The following is a 20,428-nucleotide window of genomic DNA, read 5'->3' as shown; positions in this document are numbered from 1 at the left end:
GTGATGGGTGTTTTTTTCTGCTAGTGTGTGTGTGTGTGTGTGTGTGTGTGTAATGTGTATCCTCTGATGCCTTACTGAGCTCCCAATTCACCAGGAAGCTCTTTATGAACACACTGGGGGGAGGTGCTGCTTGTAGTTATAAAAACATGAATACTCTGAGTGTAGTTATGCACATAAGATATAAAATGTGCAATAAGTGCATACCATCCCAGCTCATCTCCATGGCAACAAATGAATCTTGTGGGGCTGGGGGGATAAAGGGGAGCATGGTATGTTTCCACAGATAATGAGAAACCTCTGACACACAGTTATGTAAATCATTAACCTAAACAGCGAAAGAAACCTCTGTGTTAAGGTCCTTGTACTAAGTATTGGTTAACAGGTAATAATAATAATAATAATAACCCTAACCCTCATAAGACGCATATCAAAATTAATGACACAATAAGTGTCGAAATAGCATAATACAAGTTTATTTTATTGATTGTTTATTATATTTTTATATGAGCCTTTGTTAAACCATCATGAAGCTTTTTGTTTGTATATTAATATTACATTTCATCATGCATTAATGGGTCGTTAACTACGCCCTCATTAACAAATTAATAATGCTTTTTATAGCTAATAGATTTAAAGCAAGAAAAATGCATTGTTAGGGTTAATAAATCCTTTATTTTGCACTGATTACCAGTTTGTTTTTTGAGATTATTCATATTGGCTTTTGCCTTTATTTGATAATACAATAGGCGAAGGCCACTGTAAACATCTTACAATCTGACAATATATATGTTTATTGTGTTGTTATTGCTACACATATATAATCTAATTTCATCACAGTATTAGTGTCATCTTATAAGGACTTATTACCTATTCACCAGTGCTTATTACAAGAACACTAATACAAAGCGTTTGTGCTCTACATGTGTCAAATTATCATCAGCAACTCTGCTAGCAGCCAGCAGCGCTCAGTTGTTTTTAACTGCATCTGACCAGGACATTTATGCAAATTGTATCATGGCATAAATGAGCCCACACACAGAGCACTGTCCAAGCAAATCCTTCCCTTCATTACTAATTGCAAGGGCAAATTGCTTCTGTTGTAAGACTGAACTACCAGGCAAAGCTGCTTTTTTAATTGGAGAGTTCACTCCTGTGATGTGAGACTGTTGGACAACAGAGCAGCTCTCAGCATGACAGCTGAAAGGACACTATCAATGACTCTCATTCATTTGAATCTTGATGTACAAGTTTTTACTGTTGTCACAAAAACGGAACAAATAAATGTGATTTAATTCTGAGCAAAATTGTTCGCTTTATGTGATACAAAGATCAGCTGTAATGTAATGTCATTTTTTTTAGATTTGAAAAATTGTGGATGCCTAACAGTATATACAGTAGAGGAAAAAATATTGTTCATATTAAATAAGTGTTTTGCTTGATGCTGTGTGTTTGACTGTGTCAGCCCTATACAGAACTTTATCTGCTGCTTGACAGTACCACAAGTACATTCAGTTGTAGATGGGTATCTCCAGCATCATCCTCAAGCCACTGAAGCACACAGGACTGCAATATTTCTCTAGTCAAACATGTCATACTGTTTATATTGTGCAATAAAATGAGGCCGGACCATCTCTGTGATTGACAGTAAGTGCAAATCAATGCTTTGAGTTCAGAGCTTTGGGCCACAGTCAGTACTCACGTAATGGACATCAGCTTAACATAATGACAGACCACGTTCAATAAACTACACTCATCACTGTCTGGCATCTAGACAAAGAGATAACATGGCTGAATGAGGCAAAATAACCAATTCTGGAAAGAGCCTATTCAAGACTTCAATTTGGGTGTGGCACCCAGCCAGAATACATTAGACGCATGGCGTCATTTGATCCTTCTGTATATATACACAGTCACTCAGGCTTTGCAGCCACAAGCTGATTCTTCCGGCATGCTCTCTGGCTGGCTTCTCCCACAGATGAAAGTGTAAGCAAGGTAGCATGCAGAGATACATCGCTAGTAGCTGAGTGGAGACAGCAGTGCCTGGCTGCCTGCAGGGTCCCGATCCTCCCTGACAACCAGCTCTCAGATCAATCAGCTCCCTGGAGGAGGTGGTGGTGGTGATGGAACGAGGGGGCTTGAGACACCTCCCGGGCCATTGATCGGCTGTCTCAGACACATCAGTCCGAAAAAGAAAACACATCAGTGCAGAGATTGTCTGTCTGCCTCTGTCTCATTCTCCGCCTCTCTTTCTTGGAGTTGAGTGTGACGAGCTGAAACAGGCTGAGGCCGGTTATGCTGAGTGGCAGCAGGTTCCTCCCCTCACAGTAATGAGGGAACACAGAGGCGAAATGCCCCATATGTGCTCTGAGAAAGTCCAAAGTTCAATCATCATTGGCTGTCTCTACCTCATTTGTTGAGTCGCTATACATCTGAGACAGATGCCTGGTTTCAAATACAATGACTAATGACCTGTGGCTTCAGCTGATCAAATTTTATGTGTATCACCAGTAGAAAATGCACAAAATAGAATGTGAAAATAGACATTCTAATATATTTGTCAGGTTTATAAAAACTGTCTTATTTTCATAGTTTTGTCCATCATTTCTATCAGTTATGATAACAGTGTCCTCACCAAGGTGGCCACATGAAGGTCTTCCTACTTGGCTTTGACACAGGGACTCTCTTCAAGACAGTCCCTCCACATCAGGTAATAAAACAGAACCCACAGCAAGGCTCTTATCGGTGCCAGTGGGTGTTGTGCTTTAGAGGTGCATACTCCCAAATTTACAAAAAACTTCAAATTTCCCCAGTTCATCAATCTGAGATACCACTTGTGTTTCCAATTACACCAGGCTTTTTTCAAGGGAAGATGCTAGCTGTCTGTAGACTGCTATATGAAGTTACTGTAAGAGCAAACTAAACATGCATCTTCACATTAAAACTGTTGAAGTGGAGAAAGACCAGTTGACTTTTATTATGAAGTAGTCACAGGAAATACAATGTGTTCAATGAGTTCAGCACTTACCAATTCGTGTTGACAAATCAAAGCAATGTTTTTTTTGCTTTTGTTGACAGTTTGATTAGTTTGACAAGTCCAGTTGCCTTTGATACAGCACTTAGAATTACTATGACCTGGATGACTGAGAACCTTCATCAACATTAGAAAACAGGGCAAAATGCCCATCACAGCATCACTGAATTCTTTGCGTCATAATACTACGCCTATGCTGTAACTGGCCTGACTGCATGTACAGTATAATGTGCTTGCTGTTTAACTGATGTAACATCAATTAAATGGATGCATGTAACATCCACCTAATAGACAATCTGCAATTGATCTGCAATTTTTTCTTTTTCTGTTGTTGCTTCTGTCTGTCCTTTTCATCTTGTGTTGTTGAACTGGCATACATGTATCAATACAAAATAAGAGTCAAATTGTAGGAAAACAGAATCATCCTTCAATATTTTTTGTATAGCATACATTTAATTCTAAATGTCATCTAAAATCATTTCGTCCCCAAGTTGAGACTCGCTGCTCTAGGAAAAGTCTGGCTAAATTTGCCAGTTATACCATGTTTTACAATCATCTGACTGCACTGAGGGGACATTTCACATTGTGTAGAAAATCTCTCATAACTAAAACATGTGTTTAAGGTAAGGGGTTTCAGAACGGCTCTTGTGGCCTTTGAAAAGATTCTGTCCAAACACTGAAACATCTGAAACATTAATCCCATCTCGTACAAAACGGTGCCAGGAATTAACTCGTAACTTTTACTCTGCAGAATTTTAGAGTAGGAAAAGACTTTCTCCCAATAAAAAAGAGACGCATAAGTAGCTCTGCCTGTGGTGATAAAATGATCTAACATCAGCAGACCTGGTGTAAAGAGGGTAAGATTATCTGTGAGAGCTCAGTCAGATCATACTGTGATTTCAAGGATTGAAAAAATCTCTGTCTTACGGTCTCAGTGGGATCAATGTCCTGAATGACTATATGAACCAAACTAAATGTAAACTAATAACTTTAACTATTTTTGAATACCTTAAAGGGGCCTTATGTACCAATTTGAAGCAATTTATATATCTTACATATCACTTTTTAATTATCCATATGTGAGCAGATTTGCTTATCCATGGTAATGACTCCTGCCATATTAGTGTGACTAAAAATATTCATGTTATAATAAGTTCATATCAAGTTTCATGTCTGTCAGGACCAAAAACACCCGTATGTTTTGTAACTTATGATAAAACTAGTAATAATAATAATAATAATAATAATAATAATAATAACAGCAATAACAACAGCAATAACAACAATAATAATAGTGTAGTACCATACTGTGAAACCGTAGACTGTTTAGACCAAGACTCTCATTTATTCCTGAACCACAGTCACATTTTTAAAATTCAAACTGTGCTGTTGTTTTCAAGTTGCCTTGTTAATTTCAATATGGACTTCTTTTGTATTTTGAGGGAGCTCTAATCTAATTTATATAGATATATACTGTGTGTTGATATATTTCATGAAATATTCATGACTACATACATTATGCAGCTAAAATCTTAACTAGTTAAGCTTCTCTCCTTACTACAATGATGTACAAGTGTGTTCCAAGGTCTGTCAGTATCCTGTGACATCACTGAGGGTGTGGTTAAAGGTGTAACAGTAAGCACCACAGAGAGGTTTTATTGTTATTTTTACACACTAACCCTGCTTAATAATAGGCTTTATTAGGAAATGTGGATGTGGATATAATCACATTACTGTACATTTTTGACCTGGATGCTACATTAATTCTCCCAATACTTGTTAACTAAGCTTAAATAAATTAATGTCATCAGAAGTGTCGATCAGAGGGTAAGAAGTGGTTTCATACCGGTAACACCAGTAATAGTGGTGAACAGTCAGTGAAGTGAGTGAACGTCCTCATCTGACATCTGAGAGACCATGAGTGATTTGTGTGACTGAAATAAGTTCATGTTTTCACATGAGGAAAAATGCTTTTCACTCTTCCCGCACATAATGTCAGATACAAATGGACATTTTACAACATGTTATTTATAGTACAATGTATAACATCCCTTAGGTAAAGTCTACTGTAGCAATACTGTGCACAGTGCCTATCAAAGAAGATAAAATGCACTCTCTAACTGGGCTAATTCATCCACAGTGAAACCTAATCAATTATTTATTCATTTGCTCCAGCCTTTCTCTTCAGAGAGAGGCTGATTAGAGAGGAGCTCACTGTACAAACGCCACAGTCTGGCTTCTCAAAGAGATTTGTGGCGGGCTGTGTGCATTAGCACTGACCACAGAGCCATCATCACAATGTCTATAGTCTAGATTCTGACAACCCTCTCTATATCACCAGAGCAGTTCTCTGGAGTCACAACACCTGGCTGCTATCAGTGTTCAGTCCACATTCTGACACCAAGTAAAAAGAATAAATGAATAAAAGAGTTCCATTCCCAGATGTGAAAATACACTGGATGGTATAGAGTGTCTATGCATTAAATGAACATGTGAATTTGCTGACTCATTGGGCCAGCTGACCATTGATGAAAAACACATTGTTAGGCAGTCTGTGTCATTTGCTGCTAATACAGAGAAGATTTAATCTGGAACACAGCTACATAAACTGTTCAATACTACATTTACTTTTCATTCCACATTTCTTCTTAATATGTATCAATTATGTTTAAATGAACTAATTCTTCATTTAAAAGCAAACTCCATTGCAATATTTCCTCTACCATCAAATCATTGTTATAATGGGCTTCAGCAGTATTTTGTGGCCCATGTCCATCCAAATGATTTTTGCTTTTTTATTTTACAATTGATTAAACATGTGTAACATGAAAGTGGTCATTTAGCGATGAACCCACAATGTTTACCTCGCTGCCGCAGAATGTTTTAGTATCTTTAAGTTCTTTATTTTCATATTCCAGAAAGTTCTGCTTTCCTTCACCTTGTTTCCAGCAGCAGCAGTGTTTTAAGTGAAAAAGCTCTGATAAATCCTCTGTCCACCACCTGCTCAGCACCAAACAGCAGACAGACAAAGTTAGCTGGTGAACACAAGAGCCAGAAAACCAGGGCTAAAAGGAGAGTCAATGCTGCACCCACATTTGCCATGTAGAAAGAAACAGAACCGCACATTAATGCTAATGTTGCTACACATTTGCTGAACAGGTCAAATGTGCTGACAAGTTCCCTTTATCAACTTGAACGTGATGATCTGTCAGGGTTGTGTTTAATGCCATAAGGTCTAAGTATGACAATATGGGTTGAGCTCAAAATGCTTCAATCAGCATTTTCTCAAATATGGTCTGAAGATACAGCATGTAACCAGGTTTATGAGGATTGGACAGATTTCAGTCAATGAGTTATGGCCAATTTCCTGCTAAGCTTTGCAAAGTTGTATTGGTTGATGGCAGAAATGTTTTTAACAACAATCTATCTTATATATAGAGTCAAAATACAAAAAGTTATTTTGACACTACTGTACTTGCCTTTTACGGGACATGAGACCTTCTTAATACTCCAAAGTGAAACAATAACACCATTCCTGTAGCAGTAATTCATTAACGAGGCTACACTGCTTAGCACTGCCATGTGTCACTGTGTTTCCTTATGTGAATGTCAAGCATCCAAGTATAAGTTTAGAGGAGCCAAGTATAGCCTCATATTGAAGTCAGTATGCCTTCGGCCGTCATGTTGGAAACAAACACATTGTTCCTCTTCCAGGTTAAAAAATGCATCAGGATCGCACAAGGCATCCCACCACCTACTTCACAAAGGTAACTTAAACAGAGTAGTGGAATAAGAATTCAAACTAAATATGAATACATTACATTTAACGTGTCATTTTAGCCCTGCAATTTTTAAGAAAAGGAACAAAAAATATTGATTTTAACTACCGTATTTATCCATACTGTTTTAACTTTCATTAGGATCCAGCTTTCCTGGCTTTTCTGTTATTTTTCCTGGCTCTCACTATGTATCTACAAACGGTCGTCAGCACTGTGCTGTATCACACACTGTTACTACCACTGGCACTCAGAGACAGTTTGTCAAACACAGAGAGCCAGTCGTCCCTGGTGTTGGTTCAGGGGGAGGTGTGGGTGCAGCTGAGAGAGAGCCAGGATCCTCTGTTGATCACAAGGCATTTACACAGCAAATACACAAACTGGCTCTTATCATAATCATATCAATATGCCTGTTGCTAAGACTGTGCCACTCCACAGTACATCTGAGACTGTTGTGATCAAAGAAAACAGACGGGGGGCTTACAGCAGTACAAACACTTATTTCTCTCAGAGCTTTGGAAACCTTTCTAAGGCTTGGCTGGCATCACCTTCTAACATCTCACCAATGTTTATCCAACCTGAACTATGGAAGTATAGACTGTAGCCATGCACTGTGGATGAAGCTACAACAACATTCCTCTCAGATGTAGAAAATGAAGGAAGGACAACATGTGGAGACTGCTAGGAGAAACGCAAGCACAGCGTTAAATACTAGACCTTATTGCTTTTAGTCTGAAAGGTCGAACAGCAAGGCAACAGTACAAAAGCAACAAAGTTCAGAGAGGCAGAATATGGTCAGAGATTGATTTGAACTGCAGCAGATCATGTGAATATTCACAAGTTCGTAGCCACATTTGAAATGATCAAGACATTCAGAAATTGCATATAGATAAATATAATGGTCTTGATGTAGTTTCTGAAATTACTTTTCACAAAAGGTTACAGGAATAAAGCAGGGCTGCCTGTGTTTTCCAAAGAGCAGACATTGTGGTCATAAGTGTCAATTACAAGATATTACTGTGGCTGTTCACATAGAATTTTCCTTCATTTTCCAAAATTCACTTCATTTGAGAGACATCAAAAATTGGGGTTCCCACTCTTTTCTTGAGATGATTTTCAAGGAATTTTCCAGAACATTTTCAGTGACGGTCTAGCTGGTATGACAGACAGGAATCGCGCCCATATACTAATATGTTCCTCTCTGGGGAAGTCTGCTTTTAAAGATTAAAATAATTAAAATCATAAAAACTACTAACTGGTTTCCTTTAAAGGCTAATTTATGGTTTTATTATACTTACTTAGTATACTATTAATACTATAGTGTATAGTATATCATAATACATATAAGCGCTGATTACATACCCATACACTCTGTAGTCCCCTCAGTGTTCCACACACAGCACTAACTGATTAGTTACACTTCACGAGTAATAGCCAATCAACACTGAAGGCTACGTCACAGACAGACAGGCAGCTCCAATCAGTGAAGAGCATCACTGAACTAACAATAAACATCAGAATCTCATGATCTACTTCTGTGATGGAAAGTATGTCTGGTTTCCCAGTTACACCACTGAAAATGCCCAGAGTCAAAACCTACAGGATTCCACTCAATGAAGGCTAGAGCATCGGTTTTTAAATCAGTCGACTTTTCACTACAGCTCTGCATCCACATTTAGGGAATTAAAGCTCTGGTCTACGATCTGAGAAAGGTTTGAAAAAAGCATCCCCCCCCCACACACCCCCCTCCCCTCTGTGCTCCTTAATCCCTCCCCTCCGAGCTAGTACCACTCTCCCCTCGGAGCCTCCCGTGACACACCCCCTCCCGCAACAAGCAAAAAGAGCAACAAGCCGGCAGAAACCAAATACAGCCCAGCTTTGAATGCGGAGTAACGATGTCGGTGTCCACATCGTCCACATTGTGGCTGAAAACTAAACCTTCATGATCCTCGGAGCAGCTGTGTGTGTCCCAGCTGTTGTCTGAGTAGCACCAGACCGCGACACAAACGTGCCCGTAAACCGTAATCTCTTGTTTATGACAGATAAGACACACAAATACACACATCGTAACGCGTTTATGATAATCCATCATATTGATTTAGCAAAGGCTTCGTTGAAAACAAATGGACAAGACCGGGAGGAGGGTTAGCAAAACAGCTGAGCAGTGACCGGGCGAGAGGTTGTTATGGAGAAATAAATCCGGACAAATAAGATAAAAATCCGGAAATAAATCCGAAACCCCTCCGCTTCGCGTTGGGGTTTCATTCATCCATTCATTCATCTTACTTGCATTACTTGCTGCTTCATTTAGCTGCCACGAGCAAATACATAGGCTGATTTGGTGTAAACATGATAGCAATGTTAGCTTGTTGTTGGCTTACAATGCTAACATAGAGGCTAACGTCTCCGTCGTACAAATAAACAAGTGTTGACAATACTGCAGAGACAGAAATTGTCTGGCCATCCGGACCAGATGGCTCCTATTGGTCAATTTCTTTTCAGTTTTGCAGGCACTAGAGAGAATGGATTTATTTGGTTCCTTTTACTCTTCACATTGTGTAGATCATACTATTGGACCATAACCACCATCTAAATAATGTTAATAATTTAGGGTGACCAAACGTCCTGTTTTCCCAGGACATGTCCTGTTTTCACGTCCTGTCCTGGCCGTCCCGGGAGTTTTTTATAAAGTGGTGAAATGTCCTGTTTTTCATCGGGCCATTAAATTGACGCTCACAACGAGCGAGCAGACAGCCATAGCACTCCTGCCTGCATCATCATGCCGAAGCGTAAATGCACATTTAACGATGAGCTACAAAAGAAATTCCCCACTTACTGTCCCGGTCGGGGCAAGTGTGAGGCTTCGTGCACCGTGTGCAAACCTGGTACATATGTTTCGGTGTCCAATGGGGGTGCCAGGGACCTCAAAGCCCACATGGACACCGAAAAACATAAAAAAAAGTGTGCGAGGTGAGTGTAGTAGTTGGATTGCTAATATAGCAGAGGTATTTTTCAGTTATTTATTATTATTTATTTTTCTAATACAGAAGAGACATTATTTCTATCATTATTTCATTTGTTGTTTTTGAAACAATAAATATAAATAATAAATAATATAATAAAACATGTTAAGTAACCTCTGAGAAGCATGTCTGAATGTGTGTCTTTGGTTATAGATAGTATTTTGTTTGTAATATATAAATTTTCTATCCATACAGAGGAGGCATACTTTAAATATATGTTCATTTTAAGGCATCTTTGAGTGAATTTTGAGTATCATATCTCGTTGCTGGGCCGAGTGTCCTGGTTTTTGGTAATCAAAATATGGTCACCCTAGTTAATAATAATAACAAATCTTTCAAATCGTAGACCATAGCTTTAATAATAGAAAACTAAGAAAGATGATGAAACTGTATTTGTTGTATATGTTTATACGTTATATGTGTGCAGCATTGTGTTTGAACAGACAATACTAGCAAAGTGAACATGTACCATTAGCCAGTACTTAGCCAGTGTTTGACATGCATACAGTTGGGCTGCCATTCATAATTTTAACCCCAGCGTCTCATTCATTATCATCAAACTCTCTGAACAATGCCCAACACACATTTGAAACCATTGCTCCTAACCAGAGTTGAATCACAAAACTTAAAGCTTTGCAGGCAAAACAAGCTAGCAAGAATGACAACTTTAGTGACTGAACCAAACATGCTAATCAATTTAACATTATTCAACAAGATGGGAAGAAAGCAACGTTAATCTATAAATCTGATTAAACTACCACAGTTACCTATATTTACATTTTAAGCATAATGTAACTTTCATTATTAACATTACATCACCCTGCATGTGCCACTGTTTGATGTGACTTGGGGTGTGTTCACAGCATGCAGCCTACTCAAAATACTTTGAACATTAATATGATCCTTAACTTAGACCTTTCAGATTACAATGTCATCCATTTTGGGGAGCTCTGATAGAAAAATAGGACAATGTTTAAATAAATTTCCAGGAGAACACAAGATTTTCTAACCCTAACCCTTTTCCGGGAAGGGTGGGAACCCTGATTGGGGTGATTTTAGTGAAGGTTTAGAGGAACAAGCCAGTTAAATAATTTTCGATGTGGTATGTTTACATATGACATCTTAAACATCAGACCTCAAGTGTATTTGACTCTGTAAAAACAAACAAGGTATTCTAAATTCTTAAGCTGTATTTCAGTGAAAGGAGTTTTCTGTCAAGAAGTGTAAAGTTTGATAAAGATGATGGCAAACATGGTTTCAATTGAGTTCCACTTCATGTGTTGTTCCAAGTCAGATATGCCCATTTTGAATGACTGTATTATAGATTAAAACAGAGCCACCTGTAATGAGACTTACATTTCTCTGATATCTGAAATATATTACCATTCAGGTGAGTGGTGCTATCCTCAGCTGTGTGTGTGGCAGTGGGGAGGGCAGGCTGTGCTGTAGGAACGAGCCACTGCAGAGCTCCAACAGCAGCTGCTTTGATCCAGCCAGCTACTGTATAAAGAGGAGTGCTGAAGTGAATCTATTCCCTCTGCGTTCAGCTCAATACACTATTGATCTGGGTGGGAGCACGGGGAGGCAGATATATGCTCTTATTAGCAACTCCCTACATCTTATTAGAACATGGTCGAGGTAGGGGCTGGCCTACGGGACCTAAACCCAGGCACTTCTGTTCATGCAATCCACCACATGATCTGATTAGCAGCTTATGAATGATGGCTCAGGCCCATGACCCGAGAGAGAACACATGTGCAATGTGCACCAGGATCAATTGATGGCAGGTTCAAAATGGTAATGGTGTTAAAATGAGACAGCCCCTGGAACTGCCTCACACATAAGTTCTATAAATTATTTAGGTCTGGGTACGACTGCGTATAACCATGTTAAAGACCTATCGCCAGAAATGGAAGATAATATTCATAATTATGAATCATAATTAAACAATAATTATTTTCATTAGTGCATAATCACCTGAAACTGTAGTTGTGTTTTAGTTACTTTAGAACGAGCCTTTTATATCTACAGAGGGAATGGGCCTGTCACTACCCTATTTGAGTGGTGCATGCACAAGTACGTCCGCCATCTTAGATAGCTAGATACGGCAACACGACTTGGACAAACCACATATAGAACGGCGGCAAAGTGGACATTTATGTTATTAAGGATTACAATTGAATTTGCAAATTTTCTAAGATAACAAAGATTTTAAGGCCCCTCAAATACTTCAGAAAATAGTGTCTCTTTAAGATAAATAAGATATTTTTAGTATATTTATATTTTTCTATCTCCCTCCTACAAATTTGATATCATAGACTATGTACTGATTTCTTGTTTTATGTTTTCATTTTTTATCTTTTGTTTTTGTTCTGTTTGTGTCCTGCATATGTATGAGCTGTAGAAAGAATCATTTTTCACTGGGATCATTGAATTACTCTATATATTTCTATAAACATTTAAAGTTACAATGGAAAGTTGCCAAATAAAGATTTCTTAAAAAGGGATCCAATTTGGTTATTTCATTATTTTATTTTATTTATTTCTCCAGCACAAGCAAACATGAATTAACTGGAGAACAATTGTTAACCTGCCGTCACATTTTTTGTCCTCAGGTTTTCTATGTTGGACTATATCTTGGCCCTGGCTAGTCAGCCTCAATGAAAAAGTAGGTACAGGTAAAGGCACATGCATATGTAATCTTTTCATGCTGTTACAGTTTACTAATTTCATGCGAAACCATTGAACAACATTGAGTTTAACCCACAGCCAATTGTGGCTGATAAGCAAACTGTATTAATATAACAATTAAACCTTTGTCATGTTGTTGCCGTAGTTGCAGACCCACCTCATGTCTTCATTTAACAGTAAAGAAAACTGTGACTGTCGTCACTTGTATTACAAACAGATGGCAGAGTGGACTGATATCCTGAGGTCCTGTCCAAATGAACTGAATGCAATGAATGATCAGTGAGTCATTGCTAATGCCTAATTGCGATGGGTTTCTACACAACACATCCTGCAGGAAATGGACATCATCATGGATAAGTGATTTGTTAGTGTGTTTGCATGCATGTTAAAGTGCATGTGTATCTGTGTTCAGCTGCATGCACTTTTTATGAGTGATGCGGTATCCACCCTGACAACACGGCTCAAGCCGTCAGTGTAGCCAGGCGCTGATAAGATGTCCAGACTGTTGCTGTAATGGCCTCTATTCACCACCCGGCCCTTCAATTATGGTTATCATGTCAGCCTACTAAGCTGCAATTCAATCAGGCCTGCTTGGGCCGCTCCCACACACACACACACACACACACACACACACACACACACACACACACACACACACACACGCACGCACGCACGCACACACACATGCACGCACTCACACACTGGAGAGGCTCTGGCTGCATACATGAACATACAGTATACACACACACCCACACACATGCACTCACACAGCTGATAATCACTTACATAAACATAAGCATATTTTAGCAGTAGGTTTTATATTTTACCTGTACTGACCTATTCAAATTAAACATTTACAGCCTATGAATTGCCAACATTTGCCTTGTGGTTTATTAGCTTGGCCTGTTGCATGCCCTATTGATACATTTAAAATAAACAGAGGACATTAGGGTTAGTAGTAGAACCATGCTGATCGCATAAATCACAACACCATCTGAGAAGCAGTGTGGCTGTAGCTGTTTGCTGCCTCACTCTACAACAACAACAAATCTAAGGAATCACCTGCTTGCTGCAACCAAACTGAGGCAGCAGTGGCACCAGAAATGTGTGGAGCAGTGTCAACTGTACAATCTCATCTGACTGCCTACTCTTCACACCACTCATCCTCACAGACCCTTGCTATGAGATCATTAAAGAGCCATTACTGATAAGAGTGTAAGATTTATATGAAGGATAAACGGATATGGTTTTCAGGATATGAGAGACCTGGAGCCGGGGCATGAAATCAAAGTCATGCCAAAATCTCTACACAGTGTAAATCTTATGACAACACCAGTTTCCAAAATGTACTCTGCTGCACTTAAATGGGTTTTGTCCTTTTTCCAAACAGTTACTGCTTTCCATTCATCTATGTAAGGTATAACATTTATCTTGCACACACAACTGAAAGGATAATGTTGGTGTTGTGCTATGTTTACGTGTGTGTGTGTGTGTGTGTGTGTGTGTGTGTGTGTGTTTGTAATCATGGCAAAATGTACACCTTGCCAGGTGTTCATAGTCTGTCTGTCTGTCTGTCTGTGGACGGATTTTTGTCAGCACCATAGCATCACAACCATGCAAGACAATGCAAGTTGATCTTACATTTTTATTGTAATTGATGATCGCAAACAAGCTGAAAATCTACAAGTTTATTTTCACTCTAGTTAAATGAATGGAGAAAAAAGGAAACCCTATTTAAACATCTAAAACACAAAGGTTTGTATAAATACTGTTATGCTCCTTGGATAAACCCCTATGGACACATATGCGCGCACGCACACACACACACACACACACACACACACACACACACACACACAAACAGATCCCTGCGTCATTCCAGCAAAACCAGACTCATCCTGGTGGATGGCATTTATTATATTTTCCACCAACTGCTTCCTCTTCTTTTCAGCCAGCAGGAACAAAGGCTCAGTGCCTCCCTGTGACTTCCAGTGGGTGGGGTGGGGGCGTTGATGAGGGGTTTGGGAATTGGCAGAGGCTCTGTTTATTGCAATGAGGTTCCTGACACAAGCCCCAATAGATGGGCCAAATAAATCTCTGTATCATTATGTAAGAGAGGCTGGGCCGTCCCCTGGTGGACCCACCAAGTGCCTGGGGACATTCTGCAGCGTAACAGCATCCTCCATCACTACCCCCAACCTTCCCCACCAACCCCCTCTGCTCTCCATCCCCCCACACCAACAGCACTATTCTCATACCAATGTTATAGTCCCTTGATATTTATCCAGTATCAAGGGATCCTCTCTGTTTACTCCACAGACAACGTGAGATGACAAAATTCAAAAAGAGAGAACTGGTTTGGCATCGTGTTTTAGTCTGCTTGGCGTTTTAACAACATAAACCAATGACTAAATGATAATGTTGTGTAGCTCGTGTATGATACAGAGAGTACAATCAACTGTTCCGGGGATCAAAGTCAACTTTACCCCAGTTCGTCCAAATGATCATAAGTGATCACATGGAGCCACGTCAGCTTTACCTACTGCTGAAACGATTCAAGTAAAAGACAAGTTAAACAACGTCAGTATTAATCACTAATACTTTGGTAACAGCTTAAATATCGTGTCAGCTATACGTCCAGAACAACGTTGCAATTAAGAGTATGAATAGGTAGTTGTGCGTCATATCATATTGTTTAAGATACTACCAGTATCATTTTTGATATAATACAATTGTCCCACTTGATATATTAATATATATTAATAATATTCATTGAAATATTGATTTTAGTAGCTGTAATTACTTTTTATCAGGTGGAAAGGTTTCCATACTTTTGATCATCACATCGCCTCTTCTCTCACATATTCTCCTCTCTTCTAATCACCAAAAATTAAAGTATGTACGAGCAGAGCATTTACTTACTAGCTGCAAACTTTCAGAACTGTCAAACTACTGAAGCACTTTTAGAATCATCAGTAAGGTTTGAAGTCAATGTATGCACTGCAATGTGCTGCAGCAGCCATTTTTTACAAGAGTGAAACAAGCTCTGATCATCACCACTGAAAGCTCAAAGTTATTGTAAATGAAAAGGCAAAAATTGTTGTTGCTGGAGACTGGACTGGGCTGTATTGTTTTCATCATGTCTAAATATCTGATGGGCAACACAGAAAAATATTTCACTGAAGTCTTGTGTTGTAGTAATTTCCCTCTGGTTTTCTGCATGTCTAATGTGGACAATACCACCTTATCAAGACTCTGTTGATTCATACAGGAAGAAAACACCCCGCCATCTGGAATGGATCTTCTTTACTTCATTAGAGATGCAACACACACACACACACACACACACACACACACACACACACACGGAGTAGAGCTTCCCCCGCCCCTCATTAATCGCTGCTGCCCATCAGCTCAGTCAGTTAGCAGCTGTATAAGCCATTAGGCCAGTGCTACTCACCCTGTTAGGACCACCACAAAGTCCATTACATTCCAGCCATTACGCAGGTAGGAGCCTTTGTGAAAGGCAAAGCCCAGGGCGATGATCTTGATGCCAGCCTCAAAACAAAATATTCCAATAAAGTAGGGCTCTGTGTCGTCCTGTTATGAAAGAGCAGAGTAGAGCGAGAAGGATTCATGAAATTACAGACAGGTAACAGACTTCCATCTGGTCGTGTCAATAAAATCAGGTATTGGCCAGACAATGTCAATAAAATGAAGGGTCCATACTGACGTTTGTCAGCAGCCTCAGGGTGTCAGTCTGTAGCTCTGTAAGATTCAGTGTCCCATAATCATCTCTAGCTGGCCCAGATCCTTTAACACCCTGAAAGACTCTCAGCAACAACTACCACGGAGGACACTGAAGTCATGCCCTCTAATTTTTTTCTAGGAATTTGGGAGTTTTAACAGCACCTCACACATGGTGTGTACTTGATTAATTGATTGAATTGATTGATTGATCAATAATGAAAATAGTCATTACTTGCGGGGTAGCCTGATAGCTGAAGGGTGCATATGTTGCATCACCTGCATGTAATTTCCCTACTCTCTTTCCCCATGTTTTCCTGTCTCTCTCCACTATCATTATCATATAAAATAAATACACCAGAATAATCTTTAAGTTAATTGTAAGTTGCAGCCCTAGCGCACACAAAGCTTCTTGACAAGAGTCAAGAAATACGTTTTTGTCCCCAGAATGTTTATTGGGGCCAGGGAATAGCTGGGTAAAGACAGAAAATCTGTACAGAATATTTTATAATGCAGTCACACAGTCCTGATGACACATCTAATCACTTCATATCATTATGAACTCTGTGATGTGTGTCTGACAGACAAGGTTTCAGCCCATCTCAGGGAGAAGATCAATGAAAGCGAGCAGCTGGGAGGCTCCTTGCCTCGGGGAGTGACATTTCATTCTTAAAACAGCCCTGCCCTTGCCACCCCCAGCTCTTTGAGTGGACAGAAGAGTTCACAGAACTTGCATCTGCTTAAGCTGTGGATGAGGGAAAAACATATATACTAATGGAGAGCCGGCGTGCTGCTACTTACCAAACGCTCTGACATCGGTGTTTTGTCTGATTCCGGTAGGTGTTGCTCCAAGGCCAGCACAATGCAGTTTGCTATAATTGTGGCCAGGATCATGTATTCAAATGGAGTAAGAGTGTTAAGGAATTCTTGTGGGAGCAAATTCACAGGTTGCTACTCATACAAACAAACCCTGTCATTAAAACAATGCATAAACACACAGGAATTAAAAATGACAAATTGAAAAATCAATCATAAGCTCTTTAAAAACCTAACTGGGAACATACTTTCTGGACCTACATAGAAGTTTGTCTAGCTCTGAGATCATAGATCAGTAATGTAAGTAAGGAAGACTATTGGTACTTAAACACAATGAGATTTCTGATCAGTAATCATCAGTAATGTGGATATAATGACTAAGTGGGTAAAGACAAGTATTAGAACAAGTAGTCTGGTTAGTCTGAAAATAACATCACTTTACTGTAATGAGCCTTTAAAACCAGGGAAACACAACACTGATTATATGTCACCATAAAACCATATCCAAAAAATAATACCATATATAGCCTGATATCATAACAATATACTATCAATATGTTGCCCAGGCCTACAATTATTCATTACAGTACACTATTAAGATGAGAGTAGGGGTGCTGCAGTAGCTCAGTTGGTAGAGCGTGCACCTCATGTACTTAAAGCATAGTCATTTACTTCCATCAATTGGAGAACTCAGAAGAGACAGATTTTTGAAATAATAGTCAGAACTTTAACGGCAAAGGTCAGGATATCACCACTTTTTGTGCCAGGTATGGATCAAAAACTACACAAACACTGGATCCTGCATTTCTCATAATGCAACTCATCCACCTCCATCAGCCCTCACCCCGCCTCATTAAAGCTGACTTCTTTCAAATGTCACGGCCCCATTTTACAATGCAGTTGATGTTACATGTTACATGCTGAGATAAACCTGCCGACATCACCAAGGTTATTTTGTAGATCTTTAGCCCCTTTAACTCCAATGCTCACAAAGTAGTTGTTGAGCTAGTTGTATAGATATCCCCTTACAGTCCTCAATGATACATAGAAACAAGTTCACAAATCTTCTGTTTCCCGTCAGATAAAAAGACAATCATCACCACTCTGCCACAGTCAAAAGGCTATTGGGACCCTCATTAATATGCAACATTTCTGCGGCGTTGAGTAAGAGGAGAGTTTCTGGCTATTTCAAGAAATCATACACAGATTAGTACAGATTACTGGGTATCTATCCTCCTGGCAGTGCATGTCTGTTGTGAGATTTGCACTACCACTGCAACACCCCCTCAGGACTCTTCCAGCTCTGCTAGAAGGGGGGCACCCTCAGGAGAGGGAGCTGGCCAATTGACTCCAGTCACTGGGCCTCCAGCTGCTCGGGGCCACAGTAGACCCTCCTCCAGTGTTTCATGATTGCTCTGCATCAGGTTAAAGGGTTCAGTAACGCACTGCAACACCAAAGCATGATAAATGTCTGCTCTACAGCGGGGTTAACCAACCAGTGAGTTATGTAATGGAAGCCATTACACACCTAAATGTGAATTAATTGCAACACCTATAACACTCATTAACATATGAGGTGATTTACCATTGACTTTTCCTCACAAAGCATCCAGGTCTGCACTGGGGGAGACATTATTTTGTTTGTGAGTCATTTCACGGAAACTCAACAGGTGGCATTCAGGCTCGCACAATCATTCAGTGCTAGCTAAATCAATTACAATACACCAGCAGCTCATTTCAAACCTGCATCCTGCTGCGTGTTATTGCTGCAGCTTGTTGGTTTGGTGTCACACCCATGCAGATTGCCACTGCCTTGATGATGAGGCCAGCTGCTGTTTGTGGGGAGTTCAGTTCAGCACCCTGGACAGCACCAGCTGCAAACAGGCAGGGACAGGACGGCCTACCAAGTAAACCTACATCACCACGTCCAGAGATCAACTTTAACTTTAAGCCTTGCTTTGATGCTTTCTATATCTTCACCCAAATCATAGATTCAGCATTATCAAAGAGGGCAAGAGGCCTGTCTGACCAGAGGTCCCCCGCCCACAACAGAGACAGATCTTCCTGGATTAAGACCTCTGAGACAAATTCTTCATCAAGTAAGAATCCAGTAAATGAAAATATCTTGACACACACACAAACAGAAAAGCCTTCAACACTTGTCATAAAACTAATTTTAGAAGTTTAGTGAAACACAAGTCGAAACACCAATCAACCTGTATGTTCCCCAACAGCCTACCCTTTAGTAATCACTGATCGATTAAACTGCTGTTTTCTCTGAGGTGAAATACGACAGAAATGACGCCGAACTCCATTATAAATGTGGATCCCTTGCTTGTCAGTCGTCATAGCCGACATACATGGAAGAAAATGAGACCTGGCAGCACATTCAAAATCGACCGAGGAGCGCCTAATTGTGGCACAAGCTGCCGCCCTTCGCTCAGAGGCTGTGGACACAACAGGAGGACCAACTGTGGAAGTTTGACATTTTATTGATATAAACGCTTCTTTGCATATGCCGAATTATAGGTTCTGTTCTTTCGCTTCGTCTAAGATAGTGTATAATATCCTAGACAGCTGAATCTTCTGTCGGCAAGCGAGGGATCTTAAATTGACATATTTTTAGGCGGAGTTCGGCGTGTTGATCTCGCGTAATGTCACAGAGCGGCATGTATAAGGGTTAGGCTGGACTGTAAGGATATGGCCATTCGGTGATCTTTTTGGCATATTTCCGTATGATATTATCCTCGCTGAAGATGAACAGAGAGCGGTTGACGGTGAGGCAGCTCTGTTTGACAGGGATGGGGTTGTACATGGCCATGGTCCTGGCTCTCTGGGCTATCGTCTGCTTGTACATACTATGGCCCCCCGGAGGCCCCGGCGGCCGGATGGCCCCTCTGGCCGGGCCCGCGGGACAGCTGCCTCCATAGCGGCTGGACAGTTCGTCTTCAAAGCGAGCCATACTGGGATAGCACAGATTTTGCTGGAGAAACCAAAACTGACACTAGAAAAGAAATGGAGAAGAAGCATCACAACACACACTGTGGTCCCGTCCTCGAGGTCCTTTAGGTGCGTGTGTCGTCCACGAACAGAAGAGTCAAACATTCACAACACAACGAGCAGAGGGGCTCTTTCTCTCGACGTTAGTCTGCTCTGTCCTCGTCTCCGCTGCTCCCCATGCTGTCTCTCTCCACGACATGAAATTGTTGCTCAAAGTTTAGACGATCACATTCCATGATGCATCATTTTTCATGGGTGTTCCTCCTCCGACTGACTGCCCCGGTCCTCAGCAGGAGCTCACATACACTGGCATCAACGCTGCAGGTCCATGTTACAGGATGCGC

The 20,428-nt window shown here is 40.2% G+C and overlaps 1 protein-coding gene across 1 annotated transcript in view; it reads right to left on the bottom strand.

The window, feature by feature from the left end:
* Positions 1-20,052, bottom strand: part of cacna1ba (calcium channel, voltage-dependent, N type, alpha 1B subunit, a) — a 164,533-nt gene extending 144,481 nt beyond the window's left edge. The window contains exons 1-3 of the mRNA XM_084359949.1: positions 19,787-20,052; positions 17,070-17,175; positions 15,982-16,121 (exon numbers count right to left, since the gene is read on the bottom strand). Coding sequence (XP_084216075.1) covers positions 15,982-16,121; positions 17,070-17,175; positions 19,787-20,046 — 506 coding nt within the window. The 5' untranslated portion in view covers positions 20,047-20,052. The remainder of the gene's footprint in view (positions 1-15,981; positions 16,122-17,069; positions 17,176-19,786) is intronic.
* Between the last annotated feature and the right edge of the window lie 376 nt (positions 20,053-20,428).

Source organism: Pagrus pagrus, assembly GCF_965226575.1.
Source record: "Pagrus pagrus genome assembly, chromosome: 8".
In the NCBI taxonomy this organism is placed as follows: Eukaryota; Metazoa; Chordata; class Actinopteri; order Spariformes; family Sparidae; genus Pagrus; species Pagrus pagrus.
This window is presented reverse-complemented; position numbering and strand designations above follow the sequence as displayed.